We start from the raw sequence: 27,151 nt of genomic DNA, 5'->3' as shown, positions 1-27,151 counted from the left end.
CTGACCTTTATCAGTTCACTCATTTTTTAGTTTGAGTGCTGTGAAGAGCGCATTTGTCCATTTTTAGTTTTTTTTTAATCTGATAAAAACTAAACAATAAGATGTTCTTTGTTAACTGTTATTTTATTATGGTTTGGGAGTCGCATGTAAGGGGATTTTCCCATTTTTTTTGTTATGTAGCAAGGTAGAATAATGTAAGAATTGTTTTGGTCTGAAATGTTCTAGCAATGTTGTTGCCAGCAGTTCACCATCAGCATTGACACATTAGCAAATACATTAGTTTCGAAATGTTTTTAATCATACACATTGCATTCTGAAGGACTTCCTTCCTGATCCTAACAAATACATACCAGATCCAACAAGTACGTCCGGGTTTCCAAGAGTCACCGCAGAGGTGAAATCTGGACCGCGATACTCAAAGTCACACTGCCAGTTGACAAACTTGTGCTGCTGAGTCTACAACAGCAAACAAAAACAACACAACTGATAAATCTAATTGACAGGGTGAGAATTTATGCACAAAATAAAAGCAAATCTCGAACCGTCTTACACACCTGCATTGCTATTTTGGAGCGTACAGCACTTGTGAGCTGGTGGATGACCTGCGCATTCAGACTGCCAGTGTTGTCCATGTCACCAACTATGACCGGAAAAGACTTAGAGCAAAATAATGTACAAATGTTATTTAAAAAAAAAAAATGAAAAAACTACAGCATATCAAACAGAATTATGTAATAAAATATAACAGGGAACAAAACTAATTACCTCCGCTGGTCCAGTCTGTTTACTTCCAACATAGGTAGAACCAAATCTATATCCAGAATCGCCCAGGGTGCTGAGAGTAATAGTGTGGCTGACTTGGAAGTGGTTACTTAAGCCCTTGTTTACTACTAGCCTCACCCCTTCCATCTGCATGGGAAAGACCTCTAAAACAACAACAACCAGAAATGGTTATTTAAACAAATATTTTTCCACTTTAAATAAAATTAGACCAAACTAATATACTTCTATTAAACTACTAAATGTATGTGTCAAGACATTAGACCTTGTTACCTTTACATTTCCTGTGACACTCCTCATATGTGCCAGGGTTCTGGAGTGATGAATCTGCATCCGCTTTCTGCTGGTCAGAGTCGGACCCTGGAAGGACGGAAGACACTGGGGGCATGGTGAAGCCGGGCGGTACAGAGACCAAACCCGGGACCCCTTGACCACCAGCTACAGCTGGGGTCGGACTGGGTGAGGCAGCAGCCAACACACTGCCCATGGTCTAAGACTGTAACAAACTGCAAGAGAGACAGGCAAGGAATAAACAATGTTTTAAAACATGATGCTTGTATCAGTGGTATTTAAACACAGAAAACAGAACTGACAGATTTAAATATCTATGAATATACACAAGCGTTAATAAGCACCGTCAGTGAGCTATGGATCTGTAGTTGCTGTTTACGTTTTGCAACAATAGGTTGCAGTTTCAAAAACTCTCACTAATAAAATTAAAATGCCATGAACAACATTTGTTATCCATTTTTTTCATTCCCTTTAGAGTCAAATTTGGAGCTTGCTACAGAGTGCTTTGTTTAAATGATTTACCTTAAGTTTTTTTGTGTGTGTGTTTCTTATTAACCAAATAGCCTGAGAGATATTGCTTCAGTGTGCCTATTGGTAAAAGAAATAACGAATTTCATCAGGAATTGGAAATATTTTTTTCTTTCAATTGAAGGATAATGATTCATTTAAATAATGTAAGAACATTTTTTTGTTTCAAGGTAGATTATTCTTTGTCACTGCTTTAAATATGAGATAATCATATTCTACTACAATAAGGAGCATGACAAGACATTTTAAAATCAGTTAGCTAAACGAGCTAAAAGACCATTTGTTTTAAATGCTCCTGTCAAGAATGAAAAAAGTCTCAAAATTTTTACTTCGACAATGAGGGATAAACTACCCTGGATTTCAAGCTTTAAAATACGGTAGATGTCTTATACACATCATCTTAATGTCCTATGACAGTTCTGCTAATGTGTCTTCAGATTAGATATACTATTTAGATATGAAACTCAGAAAAATGTTGCTAATACTTCCAAAAAAAGCTCTGAACAACAATTGTACTTCCATTCAATTCCCACGTTACACTGCCTGCAGCACTACCCTGTTGTACTGTACTGGCTGTAATAGTAGGGCAGGCTAATTGTACCAAAGGCCCACTCTGGTCAAATTCTACAAAAAAAACCGGATGCGTAAAAAGAACAGATGTCACATTACAGTATGAGGCATTATTAAAAGTGGGCACACATAAAGATTAACACACAGATGGCGGAAACTATCAGAAAACGATATTTAATCTCCCAAGGCTAATGTAAGGTAACATGGTTGGTGTTAGCTAGTTGGCTAGGTAGCCATGTGGAGGCAACCACGAGATGTCTTCTTTTACAAATGGCCAGCAAAGCTGGTTAAAATACTAGAGCTGGCAAAGAGACACTATCTGCCACACTCAAATTATAACACCCATATGTAGTATTATAATGCTGCTACTCACAAAGACGAACAGGGTCCAGGGGGATAGTTGCAAACCGGTAAAGTTCGCGACAACGTCCGTGAACCGTACTTCACAAGCGCCCACCCATTTTCCGCTTTTGACTTTTGGATTGGCTGATGGATATTTTATTTAAATCGCGATTGGCTAAGAGAGATAGACTGGGAGGGCTCAGTGTTGCTGACGTATGGTAAGGTTCATTCGTTGAACATTGGATTATTTCAGAGTCCCACTGAATGACATTCCAAGGGTACGCCTAGTTTAAGTTCCTTAGCACACTTGTGAAATTGCATAGCTTGTAAAGCTAAATTTTTAATTTCTGCATTTGGTGCCTAATTTTTATACCAGACGTTTGAGACTGATAATAACAAAATGTGATAAAAATATTTTAAACAGGTACATGTAAGAAGAGTAAAATAGAGTAAGCATTCTTTTAAAATACTATTTCAAAGTGAGAAAATCATGGATAAAAGCAAGAGAAAGCAAGGGATTGCGGGTCCCACTTAAATAAAATACAATTCAAAAACCTCATGGCAGATTTTTTTAAAATCAAAATAGAGACTAATTCTGATGTATTGAATAAATCAGCACTTGTGCATGGTGGTTATCTAAATTTAGCACAACATTTAAATGTGTTTTTAAATAGAAATCTTGCACCCTTTCAAAAGCTTGTTGCAGAGGTGAATATGTGGTTTCCCCTCACTGCACTACTACTGGTGGAGGGAGTTCGATGGTATGAAGCAGCATGTCCTTCACTGGAAAAACAGGGCATTTAGGGTCACCTTAACAGTGAACAACCAAGATAAGATTCTGGTTCCAATCTTCTCCCCAACCATCCCTGAGACTGAACTCCATTTTCCAACATGCCTGTGCAAGGTGAGGTTAAGGAACCACCTCTGATTGAAGAGGATGAATCAATCTTTACCTAACCTTATATCATTAATGATCTGCATCTATATAACCCTCAAGTCTGAGGACTCCAAATTACTTTACACTACAAAGTTGGCGTACAATTGGTGCCACCCTCTGACCACCATCAGTAAACAAGAGAAAATACTTATGGTTGTGCCCATTTGGTACATTTAACAGTCATTTAACAGTGCGAAGTGTCTAAGGACACAACGACTGAGATGAGCAAACCAGACCTTTGAACTGGCAATCCACCATTTTCAGGACAGATTCCTACCTCCTGAGTCACGTTCATCCTTATATTGCTACTAACTATTTTGTACAACTTTTTTTCATATGACTGCTCTGTTATGTTTGCTGCTGCTTGTTTCTTTGCCAGACAGCATTTGATACAAGCATATTTTGACACATATTCAGTCTTGGGCATGTTATTTACAGCTGTAAGGAACATGGCTGTACGGTGACAAAGAAAAAACTGTTGTTTATGACAGTGATAATGTACAAAATAATTATTTTCATCTAATGTAAACATAATATGAAAGACTGTTAAATGTACCAAATGGGCACAACCATAAGTATTTTCTCATACAAAAGGGGGGAAAAATGTGACTAGGATAAGATTAATGTAAACTCATGAATCTAATGGGGATGGGAAAATGTTTAACTGTAGTCTTGTTTAATTGCACTGCTAGAACCTGGTCTAGCCACTGACCTTAAAAAGATTACAAAAATTAAGACAGAAGAAGAGTTTCTGAATGAGTTAATCCTTTTGCAAACATGCTGTGAAGACAGCTGGCAGTCTGTGTTTATCAGCTTTGTTCAAATCTAACCTGACTATTGCTGAGTGTTTAGAGAGGTCAGCCGTTTAAATCTTGTAAAACTGAAGGTAATCTTCTTGGGGAGAGAGGACGCAATCCATTTAGAATGTCCTGTGCATTTGCTCTCCTCAAAGATAGACACCATGTACAGTTCTTAGCAAATGATAAAGGAGTTAAATGCAAATAAAAATAGTTTTTGTGTAAAACTAGTTATTCAGTGACCTTAAAAATATTAAAGTACAAAATGATTTAGTACAATATCAAGTTTCTGGAAGCATCAGATGATGCTGGTGGCTGCAGCGCCCATTTTTGTCAGATTTCAGTAGCCTAGTTGCTAAAAAACATGAACATACAGTTTTTATTCAACAAAACAATTTTGCTTTTCATGAATAGTTGTATTTTATTGTGTTGAATGGTGGTAGCATTTAATCTATATAAAGTCCAGATCATATAGGTGTAAAATTGTAGTCCCATCATGCAGTCACTCCTGCATGCGTGTGTATGTCGATGGTTTAAACTTGATGGAGTTTAAACAAATGGGGGGGAGACTTCAAAAAAAAAAAAGTTACAACACAATTGAAACTGTTCAACAAACTTTATAAAAAAAACAGTCAATAACTTTTGACAAGATAGGAAAATATATACAGGCATACAAACACTAACACTGAAACAAGATACCCTTTCCAATCTCGCTTGCTTAAATATGGAGGGATTCGTTTATTTATACAGTCTGTAATGAAAGGAACATTCACAAAAGGAATACTGGAATCTTCAAATATACTTTGTATCACTGTATGTCCTATAAAGCCTCTTTCATTTCCTATTATGTTCAGTTTATGCTCTGATGTGTATCAAAAATAAAAAGACAGGAATTCCGATTTAATTAACAATTCTTTCATGTAATTTACAAATATGTACAAGTAACTCAAAAAAAAAAAAAAACAACTTCAACATTCAAGCTTGTTTACATGCAGTTTCCCATTTCTGTTCATGCCGACTTGGAAAAGAGGAAACTCCTCATTTTTTTTATGTCAGCATTACCCGGAAGTTTTATTTTTATATTCACAAGATAAGTGTCCAAAAACAGCAGCTGTATGATTTGACATGCCTCATCTGGCAAGGTAATAAAAGCTCAGAGAAGGCCACATTTGGGATGTGGTCCAGTGTTGAGTCTAATGCTGATATTTTCCGATTTTGCCTCATATGAGGCAAATCCTTTGCTGAATGCCCTGAGTTTGATGATTAGCTGTGTGGAGGTAGTTGAAAGATCCACTGGAAATATTGCACAGAGCTAGAATAGTGCAGACGAAGTCTTTAGGGGTTGGGAAGCACTAGGTAGGAAGCTGTGTGGCGTTGTTGGAGGTGAAGATCCACGACTGTGGTTTGAAGAAGGGGATCCTAAAAAAATTGAAAAAGGAATAAATGAGGAACTGAGGAATTTTTAGTGACTGCGCACAACTGTCTTTGTTAAATGTTCTCACCATTTTCCATATAGCAACTCTGATGCGGTGAGACCGACACACAAGGCTGCTCTTGAACTCTGATCTGCTTGGAGCCTCTTCCTCGCAACACATCTGTTATCTGCAGAAGATTTTAAAACTTATTATAGTCTTTGTGCAACACACTGGAATAAGTACTTAGAAAAACAGATTAATACAACTGGAGAAAACACTGCACTATTTAGATTTGGCCTCTAGAGGGAGGAATGCATGCATTCTTCCATTTTTGGCTCTAGCCTATTTCCACCGTTTTAACCTGAGCTGAGTCAACTTGGTTTTGCAATTGTTTGTGTTTGTTCTGATGTAACTTTAGTGAATAGATGGGATTTTCCATCTTGAAATTATAGTGAGACATTAAAGTGTCAACAAACGCACAACTGGAGATCCCTCGGGGGGTTTTCCTGCTTTCATGAAATGAGATTTTCCTAAAAGCAGCAATGAACCATCTTAAAACAGAGTTTAAAAAAAATGCAGTTATTTTCTTACTTTTTTATTCTTGGCCACCATCACTGGCGTATCATTGTGGTAGTTCTTGAGACTGCTGTCTGCTCCGCTCTTCAGCAGCAGCCGGACGGTATCCACCTGACCTCGGCCACAGGCGATGTGCAGGGCGGTGTTCCCGCTGTATGACTGGCTGTTGACGTCACAGCCATTCTGTCGGAGAGAAACAACAGACTGTGATTCATAAAGAAAACCAGGCTAGATGATGCTCAACATAAAAATGCCCTGCTACAGGTTGGTTTGATCATAACAAGATAAAGTAGAGAGAGTAGTTTCAAAAGAAATGTGATCAAAACAGGAAAGAAAACTCCTCATATGCACCGCTCAGCAGGTAAACTCAGAATGAAGGCAGTCCCACAACATTTCCCCCATTTCTTAGAAATATGCATCTATAAGCCAGAAGGAAATGAGCAAAAACCCTATAAGGTAAAAAGAAAAGCTTCAAAACTAATTTATATCCATTTAACCTTTTCTAAATTAAGCTACATAACAACCACAAACTTAAATGTGTATTCAGATTTAAGCTGACAAACAACCTAGCACATCATTTTGATAAAAAAAAAGGAAATAATTCCTAGTTAATTTTTTTGTTGTTGCTACAAATAAATATGGTAAGTGTATTAGAGGACTGCATCCATAGCCCTTTAGTCTGATATTCCTCAATAAAATGTAGCGCAAATGACCTTTCCAATAATTAGTTCACTTCTAGCAGAGTCCGCTTGTGGATAATTTGATTTCAGTAAAAATACAGTAATAACGTGAATGCCTCAGAAAACGTCAACAACCAACATCATAAAGACCAAGAAGCTAACCAGGAAGGGATACAGTTGTGGAAGAATTTAAAACAACAATAAGTAATTGTCGAAATATAAACACATCAAAGCAAAAATAATAATGTTATTTTGCTCTGTAAGAGCTGCAGGAATCCATAGCTCAGGTGAAAGAACTGTTGACAGGCAACTAGATTAGTACTCCACAAACCTGCCTTCTATGGAAGAGAGGCAAGGAGAATATCATTGCTGAAACTAAGTCCTAGAAGTTTGAGTTTACCACAAATCAGGTAGGAGACGGTGCAAACATTAAGAAGGTTTAGTCATACAAGTCTAAATTTTTCTTTCTGGTTTCATGCACAATGCTTGTCAGAAAACTAGCATTGCAAATCTAAACACACCATCTCAATTAGGAAATATGGCAGTGGTAGAATCATGTTGTGGGGATTTTTTTTTTCAGTAGGGACAGGGAAGAGAGAGTCAGATGAGAAGAGTGGTCGCGGTAAATACATAGCAAAAAACTTGCTAGACTATGAAAATCTTGATAGGAGTGGAGGTTCACCTTCCAGTGGAAAAACAATCCTGAACATTCAGCCAGGGCTGTTAGGGAAATGTTCGGAACGCAGCATATCTATGCGTTAGAAAGGCCCTGTCAATCTGAAACAAGACTTGAAAAGAAAACTTTGGACTAACATTCTCAAACCAATCTCACCAAGCCTGGATTGTTTTGCAAACAAGAATGGGTAAAAATCTTTGCTTCTAAATCACTCAGTTGTAATTTTAAATGAAATCTGGTGGAACAAAGCACTGATTCAGGGGGCTGAACGCAAATGAGTTTTATTTTAAAACCGTGAATCATTTACATTTCCCTTCACAATTTTGTTCCATCACCTAAAATTCCAGTAAAACACATTGAAGTTTGTGGTTGTAACAACTCTACATCTGAAAAGAGTCAAGGGGCTTGGTACTTTCTTCAGACACTGTAGCTGTGTCACCAACCTTCCCCCCCACTTCTTTCAGTCACCACAAAGCATAATTACCTCAATGAGGAAGTGCACCATATCTGCATTATTGCTTTCCACGGCATGCATGAGAGGACTCTGGCCACTCTTGATGTCCTGATAAGAAGAACAAAAATCGACCATCAACATGATAGTCAAAGAACAAAGATACATGACTCGGTGACCTTTATATGCCGTTTGACCCAAAGTACAGAGTTTGTGGATCTGGGACTGACCATCGCATTGATGTCTGCTCCTGCATCCAGCAGCTTTTTTGCCAAATTTCGATGGCCTTGCAGCACAGCCAAATGAAGAGGACTCAGACCTGAGGACATAAACAAGTACAAATTCAGGCTGAAACACTTGGTTCACTATTCCATCTTTAAAAATGTACAAGTTACTATATTTATTATATATATAAATATATATAAACACAACATGAATTTAAGTCACAAACACTGCTTTAATGAATGCAAGTGGCCAGATATGGTGCTATTGTAATGATGTGTGTACACAGTCTGTGTCAAAATGATACCATTTACCTAGACTTGTAGTAACTGTCATGCAAGCAATGTCTTATGTGCCGTGCAAATATTAAGACTTGACAGACCGCAGAGCAAGGAAACGTTCTCATCCCACCTACATAACTTAAAGCTCCCACACCCCACCTGAAAATAAAATGACCTTTTTTACAGCCCCCCACAAACTGTAAAGCACATTTGAAGGGGTGTTTTTTGTTTTTTTCAGGTACACTCAGAGCAGGTATACTGAGAGCACCAAGCAGCCGTGGAAATGGAGCCAGACTTAAAAACACACAAAAAAAACGCCACTACATACAAATAGTTAAAAAAAGGCTACTAAAATCAGATTGAATTAACATTTAATTCAAAAGTAGAAACAAAGCCTTTCAGATGTTTAAAATATTGATGCTACAAAAAGGTTTTTATGGCAGCAACTAATTTATAAAATGTGGAAACAGAAAAAAGAAGCACTGAAAAAGTTCTGTACAATTTTAAAAACAAGCGCACACACGAGCCCACAAAATCCCTTAATCCTAGATCCTGTTCATAATCATCATCAATAATTTAAATATATTTTTAAATCATTGGAATTGGATTGCCAGACTAAATCAACTCTCAAAAGTTTCGTTGTTTGCTTTAACCTCCACCAAAATCCCCAAAGAGCTGTGCAACTGCTGTTTAAACAGGCGGCATAAAAGCAAAAGTTGTTTTGGGTGCACAGCATATAAAAAGTATATTATAGGTAGGCATGTTATTTTGTTGACTTAGCCGATCTGGGTTTTCCCCAAATTATTTCAACCTTCAACAAAAGTTATTCTATCATCATCATGCGATTTTAAAAACAAACAAGAAACATGTTGGTGTTAGCCTAGAGTTCAGCTAAGAGATATCATCACCAGAAGGTAAGACACAATTTTATTGCCGATTGTAGTTATATAGGTTAATTCAGAAACATAAGCAGTAAAAATATAAAAGTCTGTCACACAAAACAAACACTGCACAACATCATTAATAAGTTAAATGGAAAATGGTTGCACCCATGTGGACTAATACTCACCACTTATACTTATTAAATCTAGTGAATTATGCTACTATACTTTAAAGCTGCTGAGCTGTCAAGCATATAAACAGCATTTGTTTTATTTACATAATAAACTGGGATCTGGTATGGGTAAACACCTATTCCTTGAGGACTCTGATTCATATCAAGCTCAAAGAATCCTGATCAACATATCTCTAAATGGTATGTGCCACAACTAATTGCATTAATAACAAACGGTTGGAAAAGTGAAGACTTGGCAGACAGAACAGATCCCATAAATGTTTGCCATTTTATTAATTTTAGCCTATATTTAATGTATATTTTTAACAGATAGATTGCCTACCTGGAAAATCATTATTCTTATTGAACACAATGTTAAAGAAACACATGTAAGTGAACATGACAGAAAATATCAATATTCACAAAACTTGTCGCTTCAGAAACTACATGAAGTAGTCACCACATGTCACAGCATCCAGTTAGGGAATGTTGTTAAGAGAGGTGGTGATACAACACAACTTCCATGCATATGGTGTCCACATCACCGCTCACCTTCAAAGTTTCTGATCTCCAGGCAGGGTGAGGATGAGGAGAAAGACAGCAGTACAGACAGGCATTCGAGCAGCTGATATTCACAGCAGAGGTGGAGTGCCGTTTGGCCGTGACGGTCCAAGACAGCGGGGTCGGCCCCTGCTCTCAACAAAACGTCCACCAAGTTCGCTTGCTTGGTTATCACTGCCAGATGAAGAGGAGTCTGAAGGAGAAAAACATTCAGTTTAGATAAACCAGTGAACTTAAGAGCATGGAATTAAAAGGTATTTTGCTATCCCACAAAATACCAATACTTTTTAGTTCTGTTGCGAACAATAGAAATGTTTGCCATTTTCATGATATTTCATTTTGGCTTCAGACTGAGCAGTACTTTTCTTTCTTTCCTTCATTTGCTGTTTTAAATACAAATGCTATGGCTCACAAAAACAAAGATGCAACAACTAATTACTCAGAAACAAATACTACCAAAAAATTGTCTGTCTGGGATTAGTGCCCGAGTAAAACATCAATTTTGACATTTGAAATCTATTTAAAAAAAAAATCATTTTTTCATGCCACACAAAAAACTGTATCGCAATTGCACAAAAAGGCATTTGATCACTCGCAGAATGGTTTATATACTTAATGTCTGTTATTGTGACAGCTATAAAACTAAGTGCAAGTTAACAAAGAAAAAAAAGACACCACAATGCATTATATCATAGTATATAATGATAAAGTGTCAGTATACAAATTTTTAATAAGCGAACACACTGAGAGAACAGCAGTAACAAAGTTGGTTAGTGGTAGCAATTGGTGAGAGATAAAAAGCCTTCTGAACTACAGGAAGGGGAATCCCCGTCTTTTTGTGTATTCAGCAAGCAGACGGGCATAGTTAGTTTCAATCTAGTAATACAATGTATAATTATAGAGGAATAAAGTAACTTTGGTCTAATATTTGCAGTCTCTCTAAAGCCTGAATTATTATGGAACTAAAACTACTAGGTTTATTATTGCGACATCAAAGTCCAGTCACTGCTATTAAGATACCATGAGCTGCAGCTGCCTATTCCTGAAAATAGACAAATACACTTGGCGAACACACCCATTTTTTTTTTATAAAAAAAAGCAACTCAGCTGAATGGTTTAGCGACAGGCCTTAGTCATTTCAAAATTACAACATTTCTACTAATGATCTATACATCAGCATAGCATGAATCAACTGTGAAGCCAATTGATAATAACTCATGAGGTGGTGAGGAGGAACCTGTTCATGACTTCATGAGTTTCACTTGACCAAGTGTGCTTTCAGAATCAGCTGAATGACATCTTGTAAAACAACCTAGGATGTGCCGAGAGGTCATCATGAATCACCTCATAATGACCGGTGGAGCCAAGAAGGGAACATACCACCTGCTGTTTTAAATTAGGCAGCAATCAGTTCCAAATGTGTCATAAAGGGAAGTCTTATTGTGGGATTTTCAGCTGCTATTCAAAGTTTCACAAAAATGAAGCAATCGGGAACAAACTGTTGTTCGAAGTTTCGCTTTTGCTGTATTACTAGTGTGTGTGTGTTTGCGTGCACTGACTGTATGTTCCAGTAAAGACTATTTAAAAAATCCTTGAGCTATGGAAGAGCCAATTTGTGGAATTCCTCCTTTGTGTCATTGTGATGTTCCTCTCTTCTACTCTTGCTTCTCTGAAGTCTGACTCATATTGACAGATGAGCAAAGATGTGAGGCCATTTTCGTAAAACTTTTACTGTAGCTTGCAGCATGTGGAGTTCATTCTTACACCGCATTGTGTAAAGACACTTCTTACAAGAATAATTCTTTGATTATTATAACTTTGCGAACAGTATGCGATGTATCCAACACACACCTGTTAAAGAAAATAACTTCATGAGCAGATTATTTGCAGGAGAAAAATAACAGCTACTGTTAAGAAATAAAATGTCCCTTTTTTACCATGTTAACATCGATCCTCTGGCAATAGAGTTTCAATAATCCACGAGTGTCTCCAAGTGGTCAGATAAATTTTAGTTGATATAATCAGAAAATAGGTCAAGCCATCAGTTTCACTTTCAGATTCAAGCACGCAGCATGCCAAGGTCAGTGAATCTTCACCAGTGAATACACTATGGCTTGAATGTGTTGAATATAGCTTAGGAAATACCTTATCATCTAAGGCAGAATACAGTCATATTCAATACATTATGTATTTAGACGTTGCCTAAAAGCGTCTTTTGAAAATGGCAACCTTTAACCCAGTATTAATATACATTAAGCCCACAGTGCTGTTAATGTTTCTCTTTTTATTGGTGTTATGAAATATTATTACCTTAACTGTCATGTTTCTGTGAGCTGTAAGTGGAAAACGAAGGCTTGTAGCTGGCAAGCCTGTGTAGTGTTTGATCTTTCTAATACATAATTGAGTTTCACACAACCTTTAGAGATTGTAGAGAACCAAGTCATCACCACAATATTAAGTTGCCTTACTGTAATGTCCACAAAAGCAATAAATTAGTGAGATGTTTGCTTTTCCCCCCCAAAATCTAATACCAAGTATGTATTTAGGAGAAAGTGTCCTATACCAGCTTTCATAAATATTCTCTTTATCCAAAAATAATCTTTCCTTACATTACTTTTTACACTCTTTTCTTCCTTCCCCACTTTGTGGCTTATGACTGTGCCATAAACTGCTCGCAAAATTATTTATCCTGAATGATTCAGAGAGCAAATAATTCTGCAATCTGAGGCCTTTTATGGCCTTTTAAAACAAACCACACAGATTCAGGCCATAGTTGCCTGTAAAAGGACTTCAGTGACTAAGCAAGACTCCTGCATTTGATAAGACTTGAGGTGGAGAGGGAGAGCTAGGGTGGGGAGGCACAAGAATGAGGAGAAGAGGAAGTGGTGGAGGGTAGTCCAGGGGAAAGACAGGATAAGAGGGAAAATCCCTTCTCTTTCCCTTTTAGTGTGTTCCGATATACAAACATTCCAGCAAAATTAGCCAATCAACATGCATGACGGGAAAAGACGAAGAGAAAAGAGCTTTATGGAGATGAAAAACAGCCCGAGGCCACAGGCAGTGCCAAGCAGACACAAACATGGAATGCAGCAGAAAGAGATAAAGGCCTTCTGCATTGCATACTGAAGGGCAAAGTCAGTCATGTTGCACAAATAATCACACGCTCTTACGTCAGTATTGTTGACAGTTATGCTGATAGCATCAGACAGTTTATCAGTTCTGGTTAGAAACTGAGCTCTTAAAAATATATACGCAGTAACAGATGTGATAAAAAAAAAAAAAAAAAAAAAAAAAAACAATAGTGAGAGAGTGAGGCTGACAGACAGAGAAGCACGCGCAGGAAGGGAAAGTCCCTGTAAACTACCCTCTGAACCTCAGTGCAAGGTATGTTGAGAAACAGCCCTGAGCGTTGCAGGCAGGGAGGGGAGGGGGGGTCATGTGACTTCTCGGAACAAGGATACTAAAAACACACAAACACACAGTTGTTTCGTTTGTGTATGTGCACGCACACACACACACACACTCTTAAGCAAAAAGCAAGCATGCCACCAACATGCCGTAAACTAGCTACACATTAATGACAACAGCATATGCATGTAAATGCATGTTTTAGAGTTGGCACTGCAAACGAAATAACTCATCAAGTCCTACCAATGTTGGTACCATGCACAACATAATCAGCTGTCAAGACCTTGCAGAAAGAGGGGAAAAAAAACAAAGCTGTGTGTTTTGGTTGGCACGCTGATAGCATGACTGACGTGGGAGTATCAAACAGCTGGTTCCAAACCAATCATGTGAAAGGCAAATCATACACAGACACTTGCACAATTGTTCAACAACGGTACCGATAGTAACACTCTGTCAAAAAGTTCCAGATGCAAAACCACAGAAACCCAGGATTTGTCATCAATATTGGAAAAAAGAGACTGCATATTAATATCGGTCTTTGGGAAGTTGCTTAATGCTGGAAACCGTGTCCAACTTTGTCAACTATCTTTTTTTTTTTTGGTTGTTTTGAAAAGTAAAAAGTTCCCTGGCCTCATTTAGATAAGTGCGTTCTTTCTGCCTGGTATTCTGTCAAAACCACACAATCTGGTAGGCAAATGACTGTGATGGGACCTGCGCCTGTGAATCTCCCCTTTCGTTATAATTGCATATGACACTAACTGTGAGTGTGTGTGTGTGTGTGTGTCTTTGTGTGTGTATGCCTCTGCGAGGAGTGTGTGCGAGAGTGTGTTGCGTGCAAGCATTTCATACACAGGGCAGACACAGGATATCACAAAACCTATACTGTCAAGCCTCAGCGATAAGGAAAAAGAACAACTGATGATAGCACCGGCATTATTTCTGGTAAGCATGCCTGCAGCGTCCTGTGTGGTGTGAAACCCCAGCCCTGAGAACGACAGCTCTTGCACAGCTCAGGTGCTTTTTTTCTGTTGAGGGATGAAAAAGACACAGCTGGCAGAGACCAGATAAGGAAGGCAATGAGGTTAAGACAACAAAGGGAGATAGAATGTGGAAGTATCGTCTTAAAAGAAGTGGTTGGGAAAAGCCTGGATTGGGAAACACTCAGAGGTAATTCTTTGAGCACATTCTCCTGAAAAGCTCTTTTTAGGAGACTCAATATTTCAGTGAAAGTGTTTTCAATGTACGCCCTTTGTTGATTTGCATGAGTGCAAAGTCCAAAATTCCCTTCAACAGTGTGAACAATAAAAATAGATAAATCATGTTTTTTTCCCTAACAGACAACAATTAATTTCAATAAAGGCTATAGGAAGATTGGCATTATCTTCTGATATTAACAATAATAGGGCAGCCTACTTATAATCCCTAGAAAAATCTATTCTTGCGGGCAAAGTGATTGCAAAACAACTGTGAGCAAAAATTAATATAACTTGGAAATGACACAAAGCCCTTCCCAGAATGCTTGTTACTCTGGTTTATGGCAAGTACAGGTGGAATATCCAGGAAGGGTAAAATTTACCGCATAAACCTCAGACACTATGCCTGTAAGAGAATTTGATAACACAGCACAAGCAAAGGAGGAAACCAAGGCACTTCCTCTTTTACTCTCCATTATGCTGCATTTATTAGCTGATAGATATGCTTTATATATTGTTTTCCTTGGGAAGGTGTGGCTCAATAAACATTTTAATCATCTGAGCCATTTTTAGCCATTTTACTTGTTAAGCGTTTGGGCAATACAATTATCACTACTGATTAGAATTATCCATTAGATATGTAGTATGTACACAAGAGATGTTAAAAAAAAGTAAATGCCCCCAAATCTAAGTCAAGTCTTCTTTGAGGAGCAAGTCTAAATTGAGCTGTAAGTCTATGGTGAGCTGTCCAAATAAATTTTCAAGTCTTTAAGAGGTCATTCCAAGTTAAGACTTTGTGGAGCAAGTTCATGTTGACCCTCAAGTCTTTAAGAAACAAGTCTAAGTGAAGTAATTCCGAATCAGATCTCATTTCTCTTGCTCCAAAGTCAGTGTGAAGTGCATATCAAGTCAATGCAGAATTGCTGTAGTTTATTAATTCAAATAATTTCCATTAAGCCTTATCAAACACATTAATATCTTTATTTCAGAATACTGATTTCAAAATGTCAAATACTGCTATCAACTGTTGTGATTTTTTTAAAAGAATAAGCTCCATGAGCTGCACAGTAAAGCTGTGGTTAGCACTGCTGTCCTGAGGCAAAATGATTCCAGGTTCAAATCCCACTCTTTGGCATTCTGCATTGAGTTTGCATGTTCCCTCTGTGCATCTGTGGCTGCTCTCTGGGTACTCTGGTTTCCTCACACAAAGTGTTAGGTTAACTGATCCATCTAACCTGCCCTCAGGAGTGAGTATTTATGTGCTGAATGTGCAATACTGTTTGTCTTAAGACTCTGTGTTGCCCTGTGAAGAACAGTACAGAGTGTACCCTATTCATTACCCGTGCCTGCTGGAGATAAGCAGTCATGATATTAAATATGCCATTAATATAAATGCATCGTTTCACCTGACGAAGATTGTTGTGGATATCGAGGCCTCTTCGAGCGAACAGCAACAGGTGGATGAGTTTGTGGACGATTGGCAACTCCCCTTGAACCACAGCTATATGGAGGGCTCTGCAGAGGACACAAACACAAACATTTTCACTCAGTAAACAAGTTATAAAGTATTCAACCTACTCAACCAAGTTTCTGGCAGTAGTGGAACATTTGTGACAAGGATAGTGTTACTGCTTTAGAGTGATCCAAAACATGCAGCATAGACTTTACTTCTTAGTCAGTGGTCTCAAGCTGCATTCCTCAAGGGCCAGAGTCCTCCAACTTTTACGTGTGTGCCCTGTCCTACATGCTTAAATTAAACAGCTAAACTGCCTCACCAGCATGAAACCATGCTCTACAGATTTCTCCTAATGAGCCAATATTGGAACCAGGTGCGCCAAGGCATAGAAACATCTACAAGTTGCAGGACACTGGCCCTCGAGGAATGCAGTTTGAGATCACTGTGATGTGTTTACAAACTGAAATCCCCCCCAATAGAAAATGTAAACAACAAACCAAAAAAAATAAGGAAATGTGTTGCCGCTCTCATTTTGCAAAGCTCCAAATACAAGAGACGAAACATAAGAATGTAATAAAAAGAGAACAGTTGTAATAAAAAAAAGAGGATTGTACTTTGCTTTTTAGACATTTTTAACTTTTCAACAAATGTGGTCAATACTGTGTACGTCACTGGATGATTAACATGATCACGTTAACTCGGCATGGAATGAAACTCCAAAAATATTTTTGTGTTTTTTTTAAATATTCTCACTGAAAAATGACAGCATTAGCCTAAAGAGACTGGAATGAGAATCAAAGAAGCAAAACACTGTAGCCTGTGCCATGGACGTACAAGTCTGACTCACAACACTCTTATCAGGCCGCCTTAGTGGGAAACCACTATCTGTGGTCTGTACGCGAGGCAAAAGAACACAGGCTAGAGTTCAAGACAGGGAAGGTGCAGGAAACTGAAAAGGGGGGAGGGCATGCAGTTGAAAAGCAGAATAGCTTTTTTTCTTTTTTACATATTCTTTCTCATACTATCAGAAGAAGCAGCTTCCAGTAAGAGCCAGATTTGTTTTATGTCACATCCTGTTGTCACTGAGAGAGACAGCATTCGTTTTTTTTTGTTTTTTTTTTTTCTCTGGCTTGCTTTGTGTGTTCTAAAATCTAGCCATAAAGCTGCATGGTTTCTTATAGGGGCTTTCTGCAGGTTTGCACTGTCAGCTTTATGGACCAGACAAAACCAGTAAAAGACACTGCAATTTCATAACAGGGAACTTCTCGATGCACAAACGTACGAGGCCACAAATTGGTTTAATGGTGAAAAATGTTCTTGCACTTCCTGTCAATGATGAATTTCTATGGCATCCATCTTTATCTTGTCAAACAGGATTGTCTTCACTTGCAGAACAATACAAAAATAAAGCCAAATAATCTGAAAAATATGGCTTGCATATGCAGACACTTGTATCCCTAAATAAAGTCCAAGTGACCAATTGCCTTTAGAACCTCCTTAGTAGAAAGAATGAGTGTAGTTTAACATGTATGCAATCCATGTTCAACTTCTCCAAGCACCGTTCAACACATCCCCTTAAACTACAAAGAGTTTGACAAAACTGCTCAACAAACTGGTCGGTCAAGGACAACCTTGATCAAGGAAGTAATCAAAAAGCCTACGGTAACTCTGGGGGAGCTGCAGGGATCCACAGCTCAGAATAATACGTCACCATCAAAACTACAAGCTGTGGACTATAAAAAGCTGACCTTTATGAAGAAGCAGAAAGAAGAAACCATTGTTGGAAAAAAATACCATGGGAGGCCCAGTTTGGAGCTTGTCATTAAAGAGACAAAAGAAACACGTGAAAGAAGATACCGAGGTTAGGTGAGTCCAAAACAAAACTTTTTGGCCCTCATGCATATAGTTGTGTGGTAGAAAACTAGCAGAACATCAGCTGAAGACCCCATTCCCATCGTGAAATACAGTGGTCCCAGCATCATGCTGTGGGGAAACTTTCTTTCTGCAGGCATAGGAACTTCTGGTCAGAGCTAATACACAATTGGACAATAAAAGGTTATACTGAAAAAAGACCTGCAACCATGTTGAGATTCGGATTGAGGGTCAACTTCCAGAAGGATGACCCTAAGCATACCAGAACAGAACTGCAATGCATTAGAATGGGCCAATCAAGGTAATGACATAAATCCTATTGAGAATCTGCATCAAAATCTGATTTTCACCATGTAGTCTGAGTTTGAGCTATTTTACAAAAAAGAATGAACAAACTTTAGGCTTTAGATGTGCAAAGCTGGAAAAACAGCCCCTCAACCCCTCCAACAAAGGTTCTCCAAAGTACCAACTCAGAGGGGCTAAATAAACATGCAGGTCACTTTTACAGTTTTTGTTTTCTTTTTAATTAACAATTATGTGCCATTTTATGGTCGCCCTTTCTTTTAAAAACCCAATGTATATCTTGAAGTTTGGAATTTTTACATGATAATAAAAAGGTTTAAAACTGCATATATCTGCACAAACTATTATTGGAAATGATAAAGCACTTCTGAGCATATCTGCCGAACTTGTTTCTAAAACCTAAAAGCTCTAGTGTCATGGCAAACTGGAAGTGCAGCTGTAAAAGGCAAATACATATTTGCTTCTGATATCAAAGCGAAAAGCAGAACCTTTACATGCAGAGTGAGAATGACGGTTCTTTCCTCAGTAGATCCCTGTTCCTGTAAGTGACTTCAGCACTGTGTATCAACAGACTGTTAAAAAAAAAAATAAAAAATCTGCAAAAAATAAAAACATAAAGCAGTTCAGTGTGTTGCTAGTTTTGGTCAGTCATGGCCCAGCATAGTGGTGTCAAGTAGTAGCAAACTGTATGACTCAAACTGAGATTTGTCATTCAGAGCCCAGAGGAAAGTGTTGTGAATAGTGATGCTCTGGTGAAGAAGAAAAAAAAAAAAGAAAAAGAAAAAAAACTGCAGCTACAGTTTGACTGCATGAATAAATACTGCATCAGAACTTGGCTCCAAAATGTGAGCTCACTGAACTGGCTGCCTTAACAAAGGCCTGAAGTCATCCTGCCTTCTACATATGCACCCATCTCTCTCTTTTTCTCCTAAGATGAAACTGTACTGTTTCTGCTTCCTAGAAGTGGGGTAGACCATAGCCTGAGATAACCTCAGGTATAGCAGTAATGACGTAGACAGAAGTCCCAGGCCTGCTATGTTACAGGCAGTCAAAGTGTGTAAAGAATAGAAAAAAAAGAGAAAAAAAATGAAGGACAGAAAAAATAGAAGGCTGAGGGAAAAAAAGGCAGCTTGTATGTGGTATCCTGTTTGGTGTGAAGGGTGAAGATACAGCCAGACGGAACAAGCTGAATGTCCTGTGGTCTGAGGACCAGCTGAGTAATGATGTGATGCATCAGTTTGTGAAAACTGTTAAAGGAGGAAATTGGTGGTCCAGTTCACAAGAAAAGATGACAGTACAAAACCTCCTGCGCACGTCAAGGCTATTAAAAAAATCAAGATGATAAGTTAAGCAAACTTCAGTACATAAGAACAGTTCCAGTGAAATGTTTTCATGCACACACACTTTTGTTCATTTTTATGTGGGACACATTTGAACTGTTCATTTTTTTGGATGCACCGATTACACAATTTCAAGGAATTCCAAACTAGAAACTGGATGGGTGAATTTAAAATGTATGTGGATTATCCCTAATCCACAAATGGCCAATATTATACATGCAGATTCAAAAATAAAGAGACATCTCCACTATTATTTGGTGAAATGTCCCTCCGAGAGTTGAAACATCACCACATGCAATTTGCAACCGTGCACAAACTTCTAGCATATTTCTACATAGAAATTTTACCGCTCATCTTGGCATGATTGGTAAAGTTGATTTAAATCAACATGCCGACTTTTAAACATTGTTGCAAAATTTTCAATAGGGTTGGTGTCAGATCAGAAAAGTCATATTTAAATGAAAGTAAAGAATTGAAAGCAAAGAACGCCTCAAAGCAAACACATTTCATCTCTACTGAAATTTGCAGCTGCCCACAAGTACCAACAGAAAGCCATCTAGAGAAATACTTAATGATCGGTGAAGATTTATCCATATTGATAAGAAGAATGTTGGAGGTGGCATTATGACAGAGTGGTGGCATTATGAAATAGAAATATCTGTTGAGATGAGATTATCTTATCTCAACAGATAGAAGGTTGAAACTTGGATAGAGCAGCAATGCAGCATTTAGAGAATATAATAAATTAACTGGAAAAATATGTCATGCTTATAGGGTTCATGGAAAACGCGACTCCTGTCTTAGCCACTATAAACCATACCTTAGTTGTGGGTTTTTAGGAATAAAAGGTCAAAGGGGTGAAACATTTACATTATAAGCAAACACTGAATGCCATGAAAAAAAATAAGCTTTATAACTTAAGTAACTTTTTGTCTTTGCAGAACACCATTATTACAAATCTCCATCAGTACTCTAAAGACAGAATGGTATAGCTTCAAGAGAATGTTAAGTATAAACCAGGGGTGCCCCAGTTCATTCCTTGAGAACTACAATCCTGCAACTTTTAGATGCATTCATGCTTTAAAATGCCTGAGTCAAAAGGCTGAATTCCCTCACCAGCAGTAATTCAGATCTGCAGAGGCCTGGTAACAAGCCATTTATTTGATCCAGGTGTGTTAGATAAGGAATGCATACAAAAGTTGCAGGATAGTAGCTCTTGGATGGATACACTAGGGTTATCATCTGTTTGCTTGAAAATGGAACATTGTTATAACCTCTGACAATACAACAAGACAGTGTGCTGTACCACTCTGGACTTAATTTCCATGGCCATGATGAAAATATTTACTCCATTTCCCCCTGAAGTTAAGAGTCCAGAACTTTGTGGGACTCCTTGGTAGTGAGGATTAAAGCAGATAACTATGTTACCAAAATAATAACACATACATTTAAAATTACAAGGCGATATTCCTCAATAATCTTACATCAACTATAAGTGGAACTCCAAGTATAAGTTAGTCAATTAAGTGACTTAAACTTTGGAGCAAATCTGTTGTTCAACTTAAATTTGACATCTGTACATCCTGAGTGCAGAAGACAGTGTGACACACAACATAAAAGGAGAGAGCGAAAGAGAGAGAGGGTGCGAGATGGGGCTGATAGAAAGAAAGCGGTAAATGAGGAAGTGGGGAGCGGATGTTTGGGTTTTTTGAGCCCATTCATTTAAAAACACAGAGAAGAAAAGAGAGAGAGAGACAGACACCTGAGAAAAACCGCAATCATGTTAAAAACTGAGCTCTCACTGGCTTTCCCGAAACTAAAGGGCTCATTGACGTAAGAGCAGGCGTGAACACCATCACTCACATTATGCATGCACGCACAGTCACACACACAGTCGCATACATACAGTGTGAAAAAAGGACAAGGGGATGAGAAAGTCTCTTTCTGAAGAATTCACACAAAGTTTCATGCAACCACAAAGTAACACATACTGTAAGAGCAACACGATTACTTTAGCATAGAGGCTTGTCCGCAAACTGGAATTAAAAAGAAGAAAGGATGGCAAGCATGTAAAATGCAAGCTATTTAAAAGCTTAAACTAATAAGATCTATTAGGCATCCAGATAAACTGTATTCTCCCTAATATTTTTTACAACCAACAGCAGATGTGCACGTAGAAAAGTTAGAAACCAGCATGCCACAAGATCTGTGGCTCTTTAAAATGCCGGTCATCACATTTGTTTTGAGTGGATGCAAATTAAGCTGATTCCTTTTGAAACTGCGACATCAAAGTGTCATTTAATTCTTGGACATGCTTTGTTTTCAGTCACATGACTTTTGCCTGAGATTGCACTCGTGCTCTTGTGTCAGTTTCTCATTTAACTTTGTGTGTGGGAAGGTGCTGAACCTGAAGACAAAGGCCGGGCAGCCATGCGTTTAAAGTTTAGTATTTGCATTCATGTGGTCTGAAGACTCTGTGCCCTGTGGACAGCATCATTCCAAACACCCTTACTCCCACACCCAGAGAGAACAGTCAGCCGGCTGTCACAGCAAACAAACGCAACCGCTACCGAGTCTGACAGCACATGTAGCTAGTAGCTAATGCTTTACAATTTTGCTACATTTCTGCAATGACAGTTAATGAATCAGCTATGATCAACGCGGAACTACTTTCCTTCATGGAAAGTTAGACAGCAGTAAAGAATTTGCCTGGATTTGATTGCAGTGTGGAGGCAGTACTGACTGTACCCACTAAATACGCAAAGACAGGTGAGTCATTGAGGGTGAAACTAATAAACCGGGATGATACTCCAAACATGTTATATTTACATTGTGCAACATTACATTTTTTACTCATGAGGTCAGGAGGTTTTCCACTGAGACAAGACTACTTTGCAGTAAGTCAAATTCAGCATTAAATTAAATGAAACGGCTTGTAAAGATTTAGTACCCATGATACTGGAGCAAAAATTAGGTAGACGACTTACTCGTACTGCTGGAATGGTCTGCTGTTGGTATGGTGCAACAATAAGCATCAAGACAATATACTTTGCGTCTTCAGTTATTTCTAAAAGCCTGAATATTTGAATATAGTCAACACACATACATGCAGATGCATATTTCCACTGTTTTTGAGTAAGCTGAACCACAACATTCCACTTATGTGCTTTACAAAAGTACTCATCCCTCAACTTCAATGTATTTTCAGGAGCTGTATGTTATGAAGAAGAAACAAGAGTGCACATTTGTGAAGTAGACAGAAAAAAAAACAACAACACTTTAACAAATGAAATCTGAAAAATGTGCCATTCATTTTATGACCTTGTCTCTCATACTTAAACCACTAAATAACATCAAATGCAACCTACAACCTTCATAAGTCACCATCATCAAAAGTTAAAAGCGACTGTCACAAGAGCAAACCTAATAAAAACATACCAGTTCACCCAAACTGACAGGTCGGGCAAGAAGAGCATTAGTTTAAGAAACAGACAGGAGGCCCATTTTAACCCTGGAGAGCCTCAAGGAGACACGCACCTCAGGTGGGAGACTGAAATGCACAACTACTAGTTGTGCATTTCAGAATGGCTGGAAGAAAGGCATTATTTTAAATATATATATGTTATCTTGTTTGCAGCTTGTCCAAAGCCATGTAATGGACAAAGAAAAGACATGGAAGTGGGGAGAGGTTCTACTCAGAAGAGATTGAAGTTGAACTTATTTAGGTTGACAAGAAAAATGCAATGTGTGATGAAACAATTCCCTATCCTGTATATGTTGGGATGTTGCATCTATGCTGCATGTTTGTCACCCACATTCAATTGTGAGTTTTATTTTTTAAAATGTTTTCACTTTTTCAAAGTTTAACTTTGCTACTCATTCACTCTCCTTTCAGTACACTTGAGCGCATATGTATGCAAAACTGTATTAAATACAGATCTGAGTATTCAATGAAACTTTCTAGGATTAGAAATGGAACTGGAATCCTTTGAAAGGGTAAACAGACAAATACAAGTCAAAGCTCAAGACCCACGTACATTTTTTAACTCCCATTTAAAATAGTAATTTGGTAATGTGTTTGTGGCTATAAGAAATAACTATTTTTGTTTTATTTTAGGTTTGCAATGCCCACCATGTTTCAGAGTGAGAAAAAACAAAAGTTGTATTCAAGGTGACATGTAGTATTAACTTCCCACCAGCTTTAAATGTAGGCCAAAAGGTCAAAGACTCTTGATGTGAGTGATGCCGGCAAAAACAAACCGCCTTGTTTGCACTACACTGTAGAAAGCTAGCGTCGGTGACAAAAAAAAGTCACTGATGCTAGTATGTGCATGCAGAATGTCTGCAGTGTGAATGGCTCCTGCAACTTTTAGAGCAAAACAAACTGAATCATGACAATCAAGGTCTTCAGATAAGATAACTAACATAAATCTGCACAAATCGTATCAGTAATAAAAAAAGATCCAACTGCTTAACTTGTAGACACGGCTCTGGAAAGGGGGTCACTGAATGTGTTTGGAGTGAAGAAGAAAACAATACAAGTCCCAGATTCTGAAGGGCTTTGAATCCCATATCACGCAAGAGTGATACAAATTTTGCTTTCAAAATGACAGAAAATGATTTTAAAATTAAAAAACAGTTGAAACATACCATTTTATGACTCAATCTCTTGATCTAGGCAATGTACACTACAAAACTTAAAGACAATGCATCTCCTCAGAGACACGTAAAGCTCATGTTTCTTATGAATCTCGCGGGCTCTTAGATCTGTTCACTATGCCAACTTTCACTTTACAACGCAGCCGCCCATCTGACTTCATCTGTGATCCTGAAAATACCGAGTTGGGAATGAATCATGGCGACATTCTCGGTTTACCAACCGCCCTGAGGACTTGAATAATGCTCAGCGATAAGTTGCACTGCAACCACAAATTCCGGCACATCAACGTACGTGTCTCCGTCTTCATCCTGACGTGTGGCCAGAGAAATTCCTGTCATCAGGTTGTCAGTCTGGTGGACTCGTGGATTGTGCGGCTCTGGAAAGGGGGTCAGGCACACTGGGTAGTGACCTGAGGAGAAGTGGCCAAAAAAATAAATAAAAATAAAAGCAAAAACCGTAAAACAGAGTTACACAAAGAGGATTAGAATGAGTGAAGAAAATAAAAATTATGATGAACAAGTCTTTTTTGTCGTAAGGAAATGAACATCTGCGGTGGGGTGGTGTAGTGTGTATTGATGTACGAGTTGACCCAGAAAGGTGAGGCTCTTCTGTCAGTTGAGGAGTAACTGACAGTAAAGATGAATGGCTGCGGAAGAGCTGACAGGAGATTTTCTCAGCAGAACTGCTGTATCAACAACCGCTACACTGGGAAAAAAAATAAAAAATAAACTTTGCAATAACCTATGCTGGCATGCTGTCCCAGAGGCTCTAAGAACACCTGAATACATGACACATAATAAAGACAGATCTCATCATTTTAAAGTTATATGAACACTGTTCTATCAGATCCTAATTTTATTAATCTATTGAAATTCAGACACACTGCAATTGTTTATAAGTAGATCAGTGATCGAAGGTCTTATTTTCCATGCTTGCTTGTGAACAAATCATGGAACTTTACCCCTCATTCTTAACTCTTAGGGCTTTAATAATTGTCGGTGGCTTAGTTGGAAAAGGTCCTCTTGTGCTCATGACCTGTCCTGAACTCAAGTAAAAAATACGTCACCACAAATAGAGACCTCAACTGTTAAGTAATGAGCTTCAGCTGTCTTTCCATCAAGTCTGACTTGGTCGTCTGTTTGTCTGCTAAAGAAAAGCATACCCAAGCTATAACTTTCCCAACATTTATCATTATTAATAGTAGCAGTAGGTGTTGGGCAGAGATTTTTTTTTTAACTCATCTGACCAGAGTACCCTCTTCCACGTTTTCCATGTCCCTTACATGGGCGATAAAAATCAAAACCACTGATGTAGAGGGAGAGCGGTGGGCTTTGCTCATGTTTAAATATATAACTAGCACATTGAATGAATGAGTGGGTATATCTGGCATGAGCTGTGTGCGTTTGGTGCAAGCTTGTTGTAAAAGCTTTGGCTATTTATTCACCACGTTGGCAATTTTATTTTTCTACAGAGGAAAAACTGTCTTAGTGTAGATGACTATAAAATCTGAAAAATGTGCAAGACGGATTTATTGCAGAGCTACGCACAGTTTAGGGTCAAGAAAGACAGATTGTGAATGTTGGTCACAAGTGCTTACCGTAATTAATAATGGGAAAAATGCAGCATGAATAGGCTTCCGGACTCTGAGCCGCTTGTTCGGTCCGCCTGTGGGTCACCGGTGCCACGGCGAACCTGCTTTCATCCGCTTCTCTCTCCAAGTGACTAGCCGCACTCTTCCGGACTTTCTGCTCCTCTGCGGGGGAAGAGCAGGGTGAGCTTGCCACTGAAGTCGGTGCAGCCGGCTTCTGGACCTCCGGTTCGACGTGAAACGTGCGCTTCCTAAAGGGAAGCTTCGATGGAGTCTTTATGGGAGATGAGTCCGCTGCTCGTTTGCCGAGCTGAGTTCTTTCCGCGTCCGGGGAGCGGCGAACCGCTGAACTGTCCGTCCCGGTGCTCGCAGGAGGCGCAGGTGAGCCGCCGGTCGCCCGGGCGTCCCCGGCGCAAAAGGTTAAGTCCCCCGCGTTGCTGCGCCCTCGAGCTGTGGTGCTCAGATCCAGCGGCGCTGCGGCAACCGACTGGTGGTCAACGCTCATCGTAATAAGACTCGGCATCAACTGAACCAGGTTCAGGTGACAGCGCAACCTTGGCCACGTCCAGAGAAAAGTACTAATTGTATCAGACAAACCAAAGTGAGAAACTCCAATATCTAAATGAGGCAAACGGGCGGCGATCAAATCAAACCATTGCCATGTTTCCCTTTTTTGTCTCTGATCAGATAAGAGCTTAAATGTTCAGTCATGCAAATATACACGAAGGAAAACCCAGGAGAAATCATAGACACATCTGTGTATCCCTGCGCACCTTTCTGAGCGAGCCTCAGAGGAGCTGCGCATCTGCTCTTAATGAACGCCTGTTTGACGCTGTAGGCCAGCTTTCGTTTTAAACCGAAACAATGAACTCGAAGCTGTTAATTACACCGAGCTGGGCAGGAAAGGAGTTTAACGCTGCGCTGAATTCGTGGTAATTTTTTTTGCATTTCCGACGTAGTCTGATTGTCTGACTGTTCTGCAGACGAGTTCAAAACATTTCTTGAGAATTTAAAGCAGGCATGTTTGTCTTTTTCTTTCTTTTCTTTCTTTTTTTCTTTCATTCTTTTTTTTTTTGGAGGCAGGCAGGTGAGAATAAAGGGAGACCAGTACAGAAACATGGAACACAAAGCAACAGATTCAACTACACTTTATGCCATTTATGTGATGAA

General features: G+C 38.7%; 2 protein-coding genes across 2 annotated transcripts in view; both read right to left on the bottom strand.

Annotated features, from left to right (window-relative positions):
* tomm40 (translocase of outer mitochondrial membrane 40 homolog (yeast)) overlaps window positions 1–2,642 on the bottom strand; it is a 4,297-nt gene extending 1,655 nt beyond the window's left edge. Inside the window, exons 1-5 of the mRNA XM_007553773.2 lie at window positions 2,543–2,642; window positions 1,054–1,286; window positions 766–926; window positions 555–656; window positions 351–456 (exon numbers count right to left, since the gene is read on the bottom strand). Coding sequence (XP_007553835.1) covers window positions 351–456; window positions 555–656; window positions 766–926; window positions 1,054–1,267 — 583 coding nt within the window. The 5' untranslated portion in view covers window positions 1,268–1,286; window positions 2,543–2,642. The remainder of the gene's footprint in view (window positions 1–350; window positions 457–554; window positions 657–765; window positions 927–1,053; window positions 1,287–2,542) is intronic.
* Window positions 2,643–4,842: 2,200 nt separating this feature from the next.
* Window positions 4,843–26,921, bottom strand: bcl3 (BCL3 transcription coactivator). The gene is made up of 9 exons (XM_007553772.2): window positions 25,991–26,921; window positions 24,685–24,802; window positions 16,169–16,277; window positions 10,153–10,354; window positions 8,274–8,362; window positions 8,077–8,154; window positions 6,252–6,419; window positions 5,748–5,847; window positions 4,843–5,664 (listed from the first exon to the last, which is right to left on the bottom strand). Exons 1-9 carry the CDS (start codon window positions 26,502–26,504, stop codon window positions 5,558–5,560), a joined length of 1,485 nt encoding a protein of 494 aa, XP_007553834.1. The 5' UTR covers window positions 26,505–26,921; the 3' UTR covers window positions 4,843–5,557.
* Between the last annotated feature and the right edge of the window lie 230 nt (window positions 26,922–27,151).

This window comes from Poecilia formosa, unplaced genomic scaffold (genome assembly GCF_000485575.1).
Source record: "Poecilia formosa unplaced genomic scaffold, Poecilia_formosa-5.1.2 Scaffold59, whole genome shotgun sequence".
Classification (NCBI taxonomy): Eukaryota; Metazoa; Chordata; class Actinopteri; order Cyprinodontiformes; family Poeciliidae; genus Poecilia; species Poecilia formosa.
The sequence above is the reverse complement of the archived record's forward strand: the minus strand, read 5'-3'. Positions and strand labels throughout refer to the sequence as shown.

What these genes read in the sequence shown, in the direction of transcription:
- bcl3 (XM_007553772.2), bottom strand. Translation starts at nt 26,504, where the DNA reads ATGCCGAGTCTTATTACGATGAGCGTTGACCACCAGTCGGTTGCCGCA. An exon ending in CAGGATGAAGACGGAGACAC is followed by an intron (nt 16,278 to 24,684) that starts GTACGTTGATGT and finishes TGTCCTCTGCAG; the next exon opens with AGCCCTCCATATAGCTGTGG. An exon ending in GGAGATCAGAAACTTTGAAG is followed by an intron (nt 8,363 to 10,152) that starts GTGAGCGGTGAT and finishes TTATGTCCTCAG; the next exon opens with GTCTGAGTCCTCTTCATTTG.